The 14,433-nt window shown below is 33.0% G+C and overlaps 1 protein-coding gene across 8 annotated transcripts in view; it reads left to right on the top strand.

Moving 5' to 3' along the window:
- Positions 1 to 14,433, top strand: part of FAF1 (Fas associated factor 1) — a 372,784-nt gene that overhangs the window by 142,824 nt on the left and 215,527 nt on the right. For all 8 annotated transcript variants that reach the window (XM_036349475.1, XM_036349474.1, XM_036349476.1 and 5 more), the window contains one exon: positions 1,827 to 1,932. In XM_036349475.1, coding sequence (XP_036205368.1) covers positions 1,827 to 1,932 — 106 coding nt within the window. The remainder of the gene's footprint in view (positions 1 to 1,826; positions 1,933 to 14,433) is intronic.

The raw sequence follows: 14,433 nt of genomic DNA, 5'->3' as shown, positions 1-14,433 counted from the left end.
TTCCAAGTGATAAACTTGAAGGTTCTACTTATCCTTCATATTTTAACATATCTTTCTTCTCTGAAGCTTTCCCCTAACCCAGTGTTTCTCAACCTTCCTAATGCTGTGAACTTTTAATACAGTTCCTCATGTTGTGGTGACCCCCAACCATAAAACTATTTCGTTGCTACTTCATAACTGTAATTTTGCTACTGTTATGAATCGTAATGTAAATATCTGATATGTAGGATGTATTTTCATTGTTACAAATTGAACATAATTAAAGCATTGTGATTAATCACAAAAAACAATTTGTAATTATATATGTGTTTTCCGATGGTTTTAGACGACCCCTGCGAAAGGGTCATTCGACCCCCCAAAGGGGTCGCGACCCACAGGTTGAGAACTGCAGCGTCTAACCTCTTTTCCCCTCTCACTGGGACAGTGTAGCACTTCCTTCTCAGTTTTCACTGTACTTTTTTTTTTTTTTCCAATTTCTCAGTTGTAGCTATTACATTATGGCTGTTTATGTATTTGTCTATCTTTATAAAATTGTGAAGTTTTTTGTGAATCGGCACTATGTATTATTTGGGTTGGTTTTCTTAGCAATTGGAATAATTAATGCAAAGCATTGATTTAATATTTATAAATAAATGAATCAAAATTTTAATTTCCATGGTAGTTTTTTGGAAGGCAAGCTTGCTGTTTGAGACACAAAATTGAGTAAGACTCTTGCCTTCTGGAAACTCACAGTTTATTCATTGTTCAATCAGTATTTATATGTAGTGTGCAAGGCATTATGCTTAGGTGCTAAGGAGACAGTCACAACGATCCTTGCATAAAGAAACTAGTGGGGTATCATGACCTTTGATTCATAGTATTTCATGCTATGTATTGGTGTTTCTTAGGTAATTTTAGTCTGTAATCAAACTGTAAATTCTATGGAAGACAATAGGATGTTCAGATTAACTGCCTAATTCTAACCTTATGTTGCATGTATGTTTATCACATAGTTACAGATTGGCAAAGGAGGAGTGATGAAGACCAGAATGATATAGCACACCCAAATATTTTCCTGATTCCATAAGCCTGGTTTAATTATACTTGAGGCTGGCATTACTGATTATTCATAAATAATGGTGGTAGATTTTTATCTTCAGTGCTGATAGTGCTTCTTAGTAGTATTGTTATAAACAAAACCATGACTTATGCTTTTTAATATATGACTAATTCATTAATTCTTCCTGGTTCTAACACATTTCTAATATTTACAACTTTGACATGGAGTTTAATGTTGCCCTGAATTCTCCAGTTTCTGAATTCTATATATTTCTTAGTTCTAAGTGAAAGCACTTAATTTGAAGGAATTTTGACATAGCCACTAAAGTTCTATAGATTTCATTATCTTCTGAATTTGGACTTAAACCATAGTTCCATTCTTATATAACATCCATGAATATAAACAGTAGCTTCATATTTCTCTTCTTCCAGAGCGAGTATACATTTTGGTAACATATTTGGAATTTGATTTAATTGACAAATTTGGTTCTTTTGGAGAAAATACATATGCATACAATAGCATATGATTTGCAAAAAATTCTTATGGATGCAAAATATTTAGAATTGAAGTTTCAAAACACCTTAGTACAGAAGGAGTTAACAGGTTAGCTCCCCTTGGTTGTTCTCAGTATGCTCTTTTGCTTTTAGGAGCTGAAAAGATGATAACATTGGGTCTGGACATGCCTGTGTGGAGGTTATGGTACTCCTGGGGTTTTTTGCAGCTAGCTGTAAAGCAAGCTAGAACTTGTTCATCTCAGAGTTCCTTGTTTTTCTTTCAACCCTTTCAGTGCCCTGCAGGAGTCATTAAATCAAAACTTCATGCTGATCATCACCCACCGAGAAGTCCAGCGGGAATATAACCTGAACTTCTCAGGAAGCAGTACCATTCAAGAGGTGAGTTATGTCTCACAGCTAAGGAATAAAGGTAGCTCATTATAACTAATGTTGACCCTGTTAAAGAGGACTTATCTATTCTGGTTGGAAACTTTCTTTATGTTTCATTATTGGGTTCTTAAATTTAATTAACTGGAGCATCATGATTACTGTAGACATATTAAGTGATTTGACCTAGAAAGACAGTATTGTAAATGGGAGCTCTTGATAATTCTTAAAATAGTCACCTTAAAACTCTGCTTAAAATATTCATTATTATGTAATATATTTCATAGTTTTATAGTAATTATTCAAAATATTAATTTGGAAATTGTTGCCAGCATGCATTTTCGAACATGCGTGCATTGTATTTGAAATATGTTCATTAAAATGTGTGCCTTGCCTGTTTCCAAAAAGAATTTGAGGAGGCTTTTTTAAAGCAGCTCAGTGCCAGTGTTGGGCAGCATTTGAGGAATGCTGATGGAAACTTTCAGTCATTTAACTCAGAATATCTGAGAAGAGTCTTATAGTCAGAATTTTTTTTTCTTCTATGTAGCCAACCAGGGCCACTGTTTTAAAAAAGAACCTCCCCCGAGAAAGAAGAAGTATCTTCTTGCCTGTGACCCCACCTACCTAAAAGCCAGTAATTTATCTCCATGGGGGGGAAAGTGTGTTAGGCTATGACAGGACTTATGTTTAGAAACACTGAAATGATGATTACGTCACATTTCCCCTTGTTAAGTTGTGAAGACATCAACCATTTTGTCTGCTAATGTTTTTATAAAGAGAATTAATCATATATATTGAATTATATATTGAATTAACTAAATAAGAAAATTTAGTTTCAAAATAACTCCAGTTTAATCAAGGAAAACAAAGATAATAAGAGGTAAATTTTATTCTGTTGGTTATTTTTTTTTAATTGAAGACTAGTATAATGCATTATGGATAAATATAAATTGCTTTATTTGTTTTTCTGAATGAAACTTTTATTGCTAAAATGTTACCCTTTTTTGCATTTCCAGTTTCTGTAGTTTGAGTGTATTTCTGCTTTTTCCCACAAGAGGGCAGAAAGGACTATTAAACTGATAATCTAAAAATGCCATCCAGTGTTTTCAAATTAGCTTTTCTTATATTAACAAAAAGGAGCATAATGGCCAAATTATTGTTTGATTTATAGATAATTGGCATATTGCAGGGAGGAGACTTAATTTCACCCTTTTAAATTAAACAGGGAGATTTAAAAAGACATAAAATATTCATTAATGTTCGGTGATTATAAAGTAGTGGCATATATTTATTTTGCCTTTATTACTGTTTCGATGGGAAAATACTGCAAATATTTCCGAAATCGAGTTGGCCATACTGACAAGTTGAAATGTTTAAGCAGCATTAATGCAATCTGCTCACACCTGATATCCTATGCAGAATGATTCAAAATGACTACATCAATTATTAAAAGAAATATTTAAAATTCTGTAAATGTACCATTATACGCCACAGTTGGCTGAAACTGTTCTTCATGGCCTGCTGTCTAGGTTACCAAATACAAGGACTTGAAAACAGTAAATCTTTTTCATATCATTTTCTAAATGAAAAATGTCCCAGAAATATTTTTGCAAAGACCAATATTCTTACGTATTTCTTGGTAAGAATTTGGTTTCTTCTGTTTCATTTTTCTTTTTCTTCTTTTTTTAAAAAATTTAAAGTAATGCTTTGAAATGCTTCTTGCCAAGAAGAAATAAATCCAGTTGTTTCTAATATCAGTTGCTTTTCTGTGTGTAAACCAGGTACACATAGGCTCTTTATTCTTGTACAGTTTAAAAAGGACATGGATTATTCTCTTTAAGCCTAGGATCGCACCCCTTAGGTCTAATCCTAAAACTCCCTCTTTTAACTTGTGGAATGCCTGGTGAGGTGGAGTTTCAGAAGGACAAGATGCTATTATGCTACAGCCATGTAACCTACAGTAACACCTAAGTTTTTGTTTTTGTGCATGATTGAAAGTCGGTTTGCTATAATCTTAAAAAGCTTTTCCAGTGTTATTTTATAAATGCTAGAATTTTTGCTGTTAATTGGGAAGCTTAATGATGCCATATATCCTAAATTGTAAGTTAATTTCTGTCACCAGTTTCAGATCTCTTTTCAGTGTTTTTAAATAGACTCAAGCATGAATTCTGATCAATATATAAAGAAAAGTTAATTTTAAAAATGATACAGATTTATTTTCCAGTGTTGTAGTATATTATCCTTGTTATAGGAGAAAATAGTATGCCATTTTTTAGTAATTTTAATTTTTGAAAGCCTTGCATTTTTAAAAGAAAGCGTTTGTAATATTTTTCCCTCAAAGGGAAATTCCTATTAAATGAAATAGAGTTGAAAAAGGCACTATGATTTCAACTTTTAGTGAAACAAAATACATTTTAAAAAAGATTGAATTAGAAAAAAGAACTTAAAAGCAGTTAGAATTTCAAACAAACTCTTCAGTGACCATATGTTCATGCAAGTTAATAGTGATAAACTGAGTTGTACAAGTGTTTGTTCATTCTGGTCTGTGGTTTCTTACATGTCTACGTCTTTTGAAAACCCTAGATTTTAATTTAAGCTAGTTAGATATTGAGGTGTGTTTTTTGTTTGTTTGTTTTTAAAGCTCTTTACAAATCCTTCCACTTACATTACCCTCCTACTTGAGGAAAAGGCAGAGATAATATAAAAAGGTCACAATGGAGAGTTACAAGTAGTTATAAAAATAAATATCCTTTCTCTTTTCCATTATGTGAAATAGTTTGTAAAATATCTAATAATAGAATAATGACTTTGTGATAATGTCTTTTTACCTTTTTGGTTTCTACATTACTTATTTGTCACACTTTAAAATAGCGAATTTCCTTGAAAATTTAAACAAGCTTACCTTATCTTAATGGATATTCTACACAGAGAATTTAGCTTTTTAAACAGTTGATTGTACAGACTCTAGTAATTCTGTATAATGCTATTAAAGATCTGTGGTTACAAATGCACTTGGGATTGGTTAAATTAAGGAGGGGGGGAGATTGATTTGCCTACTGCAAATCCTAAACCCAGGTGTAAAGTCTCTGAAATCAAGCCAACTTTTCTTGAAAAAGAATTCTTTGTTGTCCATCTTACTACTGCAAAGCTTCTAATGGGCAGAATATACACTTTTCTTTGTACATGTTATACACGTTTAAGAAATACAAACATGACCCAGAATAACAGTGATAAGAAACCTAAGTATTTTGGGTGTGGAATCATGAAGTATTTCCTATCTGTTACAGCAAGAAGCATGATGAATAGCTATTAGAATTATTTATATCCTCTTCCAAGTTTCACTTTACCCTAGAATTCCTCACTGTTTTATTAATGTTGATTTAGTTCTTAATAGGAATAAAGGAAAAATTGACAAACTACAAAGATATATCTTGCATGGAATAGTAAAACATTTCACTACTAATACTAGTGATTGTCATATGGGAAGCCAACAATTTGAATTAGCAATAAGAAGATAACTAAGTTCATAAATCATACCAGTTCTTAAAAATAATTTTGGCTAAATAATTGTGAAATCATGAAGCTAATTCTGATTCAAAACTTGTGTTGGGTTTTGTGTCTTTTTTTTCTGCATGCTAGTTTCTCAACTTGCTTGGCTAACATGTATTTCTAACTATTCTTTATTGTTGAAGGTCATTAACAGTAATTAAATATGTAGTTTTTTTATAGATTGTACTAATGGGCAATTTTCTAGTTGTGAGTTGACTATAACTTCTTAACTAGCATGCCCTTTCTGTAAATGTTTTAGGTATAGTGGTTTTTGTTTGTTTGTTTTCCAGTTTGGGGGTAGGGTGGGGGATGCTGGCACAGAACTCAAGACCAGGGTAGCTTAGAATGTGCATATGCAAGAGGCTAAATTAAATTGTGTGCTTATTTAATTAAAAGTTTAAGTAGTTTAATTTTATTGCAAGATAAGTGGCATAAATAAGCTCAATTTGAATGAACCAATTTTAATTACTACATATCATAGTTTGATTTTTTAAAACTTGAAATCACAAATGACATTTTAGCAAGAATGAAAGAAATGTAATTTCTTAAGCAACTGAGCAATGAATTAAGCCTTTATTCAGCTTTCGGAAAAGGAGATTATGAGTTTCTTTCAAATATGCACGTACATTATTAGTTTCAAGTTATATTTTATAACAGATTTGTTGAAATTATACCGTTTCAACTGAACAAATCAGTAATGACCATTTTATAAATGTTGAGGTTTTCTGTGATTCTTAATAAATTATTCTCTTGGGAAATAAATTTAAGTAATATTTACAATGCAGTCATTTGGAACTGACAAGTCTTTTTCTGCCTCTGAAAGTATTTTAGAGTAATCTCTATTGGAAATTATTTTTAGCCCCTGTAAGTGTTTCTTCACCTTCATTTCAAGAAGATAGAAACAATGAATTTTTATTAGGAATTAAGGACAATGTTTTAGTCCTTTGTTACTTAACATATGTGTATTCTGACATCTACTTGGCTGACCACATTTCATAATCTGTGATTTGTGGGTTGGTAGTTTTAAAATGCCTGGGTTAGGAGAAATTATGTTCAGTTATCAAAAACTAATAAACATAAGACATTTTTATATACAAGAAAAGGCAGAGAGTAAATAATTGCACTGGTGACCAATACTGTAATAATCCTGTTTTACAATATGCACTTGACAGGTTGTAATAGTGCTAATTGAAGAGACTAATTCACACTTGCTTCATTCTATTCAAAGGCAAAATCAGCAGCTTGTTTTGCTTTTGACCAGATGGTCCTCATGAACACCTACTGTGCACTTTAAGTGCTTTACTAGAATTACAAAGGCTGGGGGCTGCGTTCGACTCCAAATGATTTTGAGAAGAGAGAGAAGGAGGGGAAAAAAAAACCTTCTGTGCTCAATGGATTTGGTGCAAGTAAATTAATTCTAGTGGGCCCATTACACACTGAGCCCCCTTTTCAAAGCTCTGAGCCTCCTCGCTTGCTCTGTAGCAATGAGAAAGAGAAAGAGAAAGGCAGATTACTGCAAACAGAAATAAAAAAAGGGGGTATGAAAGGGAGAAAAGAGGCCTTGAAGCCTTTCATATCATTTGAGTTTTTCAAGTGCGTTATTTTTGGGGAGGGTGGATATATGAAAAGCCAATTGGAGTTTTTTTTGTTTTAAAGTGCGCTATTTAAGCACCATGAATATAGGCGCAAGAGCAACAGTTGACTGAGTTTACTGTGGTGAAGCTTTGTGTCCGAGGATGAATCAAATTCATTATATTCAACTCTTTGTGTTTTAACATGAATGTAGGGTTAGTTTCACAAGACTGTGTCTGTTTAGGATAATTATAATTTAATATTTTCCTTTCATAAAGTTATCACTGTAGATGTCTAAAATTTTAATCAAAGCAGATTTTGTACATTGACTTTGAAGCACCCTGACAGTTTAAAATTCAAAGGAAAGCTTTTTTAGTTTTCAAAAGAAAAGAAAGACTCATTCTAATGTCATTGAAGCAGAGATTATTATAACTAATTAGAAGTCACATCTGTTAGCTTTTCGTTTGTGACTTACTTATGTATTTTTTGAGTAAAATATATACTTTTAAAATATATTGATGTTATTGAGTGAACCCAAAGGGATAAAAATGAACTTAAAAGAGAACCATTTATTTTGAGCTAACCATTTTTGCAAATCTCTAGATGATCCCATAAAAATATGTAATATGTTAAATTTCATTAAATGTGAATTAGAATTATGTAATTAATAACCTTAAGTTGGAATACACTTTTAAACAATATTTTTACATTTCTTGTTAGCATAATTCTGATTATTAAAGTTATTATGAAATAGCAATATAAGCAGACCCAGTTTGTGCAAATTTATAGTTATTTCTTATCCTTAAAGCTGTTCATGTACAATATTGTAATTTAGAATACTGACATTGTGAAATAATTAATTTTTATTTTAATCTATGTGGGTTAAGATATAAGGGATCACATCTAGGAATACATGTCAGTTATTTTATGTGTTTTTATACTTTAAGTTTAATTCTCTTGTCATATATATTTGTTGCATGGTTTACTTTTGTTTGATGGTATATACTACTGACATTATAACTCAGGTTCATTTTAATTATAGCTATTATCAAAGAATACAACAAAATCATACCAATAGTATATAACTTAATGATAATTATAAATATTTCACACAAAAAGATTATTTCTAGGTTTGGCTCATCTTTTTAAATGAATGCCTAGAATTTATAGCTTAAAAGGTATAATGCACTAAAATGTTTTATATGTCAATATATTTTATTTACCTTCTTAGAAAATAAAATATAGAAATGCAAAAATAACCATAAAATTATTTTAGATTTTATTTCTCATACTTTTAATGAAGAAAATAGCATGCCTTCTTTGATATTTAACATGAAATTATATTAATTTCCTATTCGTGTGGGCATTACTTTGGGACTTATTCATTGAAATATAAGTTATGGGGTGGGGAGGAATATAAGAGGAATCCCCAAACCTTCAACCAACAAAACATTCAATGAAATTTATAAGCCATGAGATGTTAATGAATTGATATCTTTGGGGGGAAAAGGATTTCAAGGAAAAATTTTGAATGATGAAAAAAAAAACTTTCTGAAATTTCTTTTTGCAGCAGACTATTTAAAATAAAGATAATATTCTCTTCCTTGTAGGTATTATAAAAATATATCTTTAAAGCCAGAACCTCAATTATCAGAGGCTGATTGGTCATGACCAGACAATCACTTACTTAGGTAGGGCTGATTCTCTGTTTTCACAGACACAGTAGTTGGAGCCTTTCTCCTCATGAAGAAGAGTTTATTTCAGTGTTAAAATATTAACTCCTGCATTCCTGAATGCCAGAGACAAGATTCTTTCTTGTAGGCTAAAGGTTAGAAAAGGCTACGATTTCTTCATAGACCTTGTTACTTAAGCTGAAATACCATATTATTTAAGCTGAGAAATATTTTAACATTTAAGTATCCTCTAGCCATATAGTAAAAGTAATAACCTCCATAATTTTCTCCCCACCCCAGCAAAAGCAGAAAAAAAAACCCACAAAAAAAATAAAGAATCGAGTAAATCAAGGATGAGAAAGTGGAAGGGAAAGTGCTATGTATATTAAGATAAGGCCTGCATGTAGGAAATTATTTACATGCTTGTCCTTATATACCAAATATTTTTTTTAACCATAACCTCTTTTAAATATCTATTTATGTTAATTTTTCTTTTGTACGATGCATTTTGTGAATAACTTAACACTGTCTTGTCAAGGAGTTATTCTTTTTCAAATATATTTAGTGTGTCAAATATAGTTTTAAAAATCCTATTGTACAATTTAGGGCTTTATTATCATATTATTGCCCTCAATACATTCCTATTATTTTTCTAAACCTTTTTTTTTTTTTTTTAAGGAAGAAATACTTTAAAAGCTTATAGCAAACATTTTCTATAAATGACAAAATGTATTCCTTGCTTTGTGGTCATTGCGTGACCAGACAGTAGAGTACTGGATTGTTTTAAGGTTTTTACAGCTGCAAGGCAAAAGCATCTGCTCATTGCAAAGCCGGCATTGTTTAATTTTGACACTGACTTTTCCATGCGGCTTGTACCGAGCACTGGATTAGATGCCACTAAGATGAAATTTGTTTTAAGTTGCTCCCAAAGTGCAGCTGTCCCTATATATGGCCTTGTAGCTTAACCAGAGCAGACAGACATAGGATCAATCAGAATCTTTGTACAGGGTCACCTCACTGGACTAGAGAGGCTCAGAGGAAGAATATTAATGGTATTATTTATTGTGAATAACTGCAAAATTAATTTCCAGGCTGATTTAGTATATGTAGAAGTACACCTGCCCACATACCTTTTTTGGGCAGTAGAACCATTATTAAATACTTAACTTTTAAACTGGAATGTAATGGTCAAATATTAAGGTGTGTGCACTAGGCACTATTGCTTTGCAATCAATTGCAAGAGAAATGATTAGTTTATTGGTCACTAAAGTAGATAGAAAATAAAATTAATCTAAATGGCTCTACTAAAATCTTGAAAAGTGAACATTTTTATAGAATGATAATTTTTCTTTAATGTTTCAAGTGAATGAAAAATGAAAGAGCACCTCACTTCCCGGGTTTCCTGGGATTGTGTGAATTTCTACCCAGCTGGTCCAAATTGATTGATACAGGGCCAAATATTTGTCTGCCTATATTTCAAAGTCTATAATTTGCTAATGAATTGTGGTAATAATCTTTCATCATACATGAAAGATTTAGCCAAACAATTTGCTAAGTATGTATTTTGATCATAAAATTTTTGGACATGCACCAAGCTTTACATCTATTTTACAGCTAATACATGGGGGTGGAGGGAGAGCAGGGGGAGAAATAATACTGAACATGGACACTGGATGGAAAGGGATCAAGGAAACAAGAGGGGAGAAGGTAAAAGAGTAATGTTGGGAAAGTCCTATGAGTGGCAGTGGAAAACAAATTAGATTTGCACTTAGAATGCAAAATAGAATTTTAAAAATCCTGGCAGAGTTTTAAGTCTGTGGCACCCAAAGGTATGTATGGTATCCAAGTAGATAAAGGCAAGGAAGGAGTCTTTTTCTTTTTTGGCTACAGCTATTTCACACATTAATTATGGAATAATATTTTAGAAACTTTATGCTAGAACAGTCAAATGCCCACAAATTGGAAGTAATTGAAGGAATAAGAATAAAAGCCAGATGTTTGCTAGGATTGATTTAGAGCCGGGGAAAAACAGTGAAGGAATAAATGTGATTTGACCAATTCCCAAGAAGATGAGAAAGGAATCTTCTAGTTAAGCTTTTGAAATGACTGTAAGCATCTAAAAGAATATTTTCTTCTCTAAATACTGACTGTACAAAGGGAAACGAGGTGTTATATTTGGGGGGGCGGGATTGGGGTTAAATAACCTCTGTTTGGGAAAGTGCAAACCTTAATTTATGTATTTTGGAGAGCAGCATAAAGTATGTTGTAGAGAAAGTCGTCTTTTTTTAGACTGAACCTTCCATCTTATAGATTTTAATTATAAGCAGCTCTAGAATTTTTATATACCTGTTGGACCTCTTAAATATGCCACATTTCCAGATCATTAATATGTGTCCACTTATATAATTCTCTTTTTGTTCTCTGATAGAGCTAAGCCTATTGTAAATGTTAGTACAGTGAACTATCTAAAAGTATTTAGGAAAGTGAAAGATCTATATGTTAAACTATAGCTCTGTTTCAGATGAATTGAAATCTTGTTTTACACATTGACTTTCTCAACCTTTTCTATTTTACTATCATAATTTCTTTGTAGTTTTATAGTTATCACATTGTGATAGTTACTGCAGTAAATATAAGAGGTCCTATAATCATTATGAAGGAAAAATCAAAATTATATTTAAATGAAATCAATTATGAGATAATTAGTGACATTCCTGATTCTCTTGCTAGCAATTATATAAAAGTTTCATTTCAGAATCAAATATTACAATTATAGATTATGTATGTTAATTTAAAACATGCTGTTGCCATTTGTTTCTGATTCCTTTGGTGTCTGTTATCAAAAGCATTTTACATTTACATGCCTGCCTTTGCCTGTTTAAAATGTGAAATATTTCTGAGAACTATGTTTGTAATGTCTAATCTATATATATATAAGCCTAAGTGACTGTCAGACCATTTGACTGTCCAACCAGTAGCTATGATGTGCACTGATCACCAGGGCGCAGACGCTCAATGTAGGAGCTGCCGAGCTGTGGTGACTTGGCAGCTGCGGTTCTCAGGACGCACCTGGAACCAGAGAGGAAGAAGCTTGATTCTGGGGTGTGTCACCCAAGAACCATCCTCTCGCAATCCAGGACCCCTCGGGGGATATCAGAGAGCCAGTTTTGGCCTGATCCCCGAAAGCCAGGCCCGGGGACCTGACCGGTGCACAAATACATGCACTGGGCCTCTAGTAACATAATAATAAAATATTAAACATCAGTTCATTTCTGTTGAATTGGAAGATGTTCCCCTTTCACATTGCACACAAGGCAATTTTTTAAATCTTTATTGTTGAAAGTGTTACATATGTTCCCTTTTTACCCCCCATTTGCCCCTTCTAGCCTGCCCCCAGCCTTCACCTCCATAAGGGTATTTTTAAAGGCTGCTGTTCTCTTGCAGGTGAAAATTTTTATTGATGATAACAGACATGCACATGGATCACTTTATTTAGGATTTGAAGTTTCAGAAATATAGTAAAATGTCTTATGAATCCTGGTACCTATTGGTAATTATTGTTTCAAATATTGTAATAGATTTTTGTATATGATGAATGGAGCCATATGTGAAGCATGACCCCGCAGTAAATGTGATTGACATATTAACATGCAGACATGTCATAAATTTAAGTGAATGTTGACACCTTCAAAGTAGTCATCTTTGTTGTTGATACACATGTCTTCTATTGCTTAGAAGTTATTTTAGATTCTAGGAATTGGCTCTCTGGAGACTATATGCATTTTTGTTTTGTTTTGAATGACCTCACTTATGACCAAACTTTATTCTGTGAAGGAAAATTGAGTTTCTGAAACTACCAAAAGTAATTTGAAGCCAAATGTTGTGAGCTAGGTAGTTAGTCAATCGGGATAGTTAAATTTGTGGTTATTCAGGTTAGGTGTCTTTTTCCAGAGCTCTCCTCTCTCTGTGAACATAATGTCTGTCAAAGCATTACCACACTCATTTGCAATTATCTGTTTACTTACCCCCACCTTAACCCCACCTCCATCAGACTAAGATCACCTTAAGACAAGGAAAAGTATCAGATTCATCTTTTTTACTTTTGAGTCGACTGCTGAATTTGTCACAGAGTAGGTGTGCTTAAAGAATGACTGAATTTTGGAAGAATCTATAAATCAGTAAGATCTTTTGTAACTGAAGGCACTTTCAAAAGTGCAGTTATCCAAGAAATTCTGAGAATTTCAAGCATTTCAAGTATTAATGTTGACATAAATATGTATTTTCTTTTTTAATTTTAATTTATTTTTACTTTTTTCTTTATTGATTAAGGTATTACATATGTGTCTTTATCCCCCTATTGCCCTCTAGCCTCCCCCCTCCCCCATGCCCTCACCCCCTGGTGTCCGTGTCCATTCGTTAGGCTTATATGCATGCATACAAGTCCTTTTTTCAGGGGGGGTTATTATGAGAGGATCTCTCTGATTTGGCTATTTAAATTCTCATTTATTTGTTAAAAGTGAGGCTGAGAAGAGTTTGCACAAAATGTACAAAATAAAATTCTTACTTTAAAATAGATTTAGGCCATCCTTAATTTGTAATGTCTGCCAGGTAATTTACTTAGTGGTTTCCTCCTAAATAAAGTTATAACTGCTTAAAAAAAACTTTTTTTTTTAAATCTAGGGACACATTCTTACAGATTTTACTCAATAAACAGCACCTCTCAATTGGCAATTAGTTACCTTGTAATAGTGGAAAGGTTATTGCACTGTAGTGTAGGGAATCTGAGTTCTAATCCCCCTGGCATTAACATGTTGCATGATCATCTAGCCCTGATTAGCCTGATGTGTATGTATATCTTTTCATTTGTATTTTTATAATGAAGAACTGAAGAAACTCAAAGCTTTTGCTAGTGAAAATATAAACTGTCTTGGAACCTTGAAATATGCATAAAATCCCTGTGTTCCATTGAATGAGGTATATATATTTCTATTGCAGCATTTTATCATTTTATTAGAGGCCCAGTGCAGGAAATTCATGCTCTGGGGGAGGGTCCTTCAGCCTGGCCTGCACATCCCCCAAGTCTGGAGCCCTTGGGGGCTGTCCAGCTGATGGTTTAGTCCCCGCTCCCCAGGGGAGTGGGACTAAGCCGTCAGCTGGACATCCTTAGTGCTGCCACAGAGGCCCACCACCCCCACTGTCCTCGTCCATAGGTGTACGATTTTTGTCCAGTATCTTTCCACACCCCCCACACCCCATTCCCCCCGAGAATTGTCAGTCTGCTCCCTTTCTATGCCCCTGATTCTATTCTATTCGCCAGTTTATTCTGTTCATCAGATTTTTTATTCACTTGATTTTTAGATTCACTTGTTGATAGATATGTATTTGTTGTCACTTTGTTGTTCATAATTTTTATGTTTACCTTATTCTTCTTCTTCCTCTTCTTAAAGAATATCTTTCAGCATTTCATATATTACTGGTTTGGCGGTGGTGAACTCCTTTAGCATTTTTTTATCTGTGAAGCTCTTTATCTGACCTTCAATTCTAAATGATAGCTTTGCTGGGTAGAGTAATCTTGGTTGTAGGTTCTTGCTATTCTTCACTTTGAATATTTCTTGCCACTCCCTTCTGGCCTGCATAGTTTCTGTTGAGAAATCAGCTGACAGTCATATGGGTACTCCCTTGTAGGTAACTAACTGTCTTTCTCTTGCTGCTTTTAAGA

Source organism: Myotis myotis, unplaced genomic scaffold (assembly GCF_014108235.1).
Source record: "Myotis myotis isolate mMyoMyo1 unplaced genomic scaffold, mMyoMyo1.p scaffold_m19_p_2, whole genome shotgun sequence".
In the NCBI taxonomy this organism is placed as follows: domain Eukaryota; kingdom Metazoa; phylum Chordata; class Mammalia; order Chiroptera; family Vespertilionidae; genus Myotis; species Myotis myotis.
Note: the sequence above shows the minus strand (reverse complement) of the source record. Positions and strands in the feature narration are given on the sequence as shown.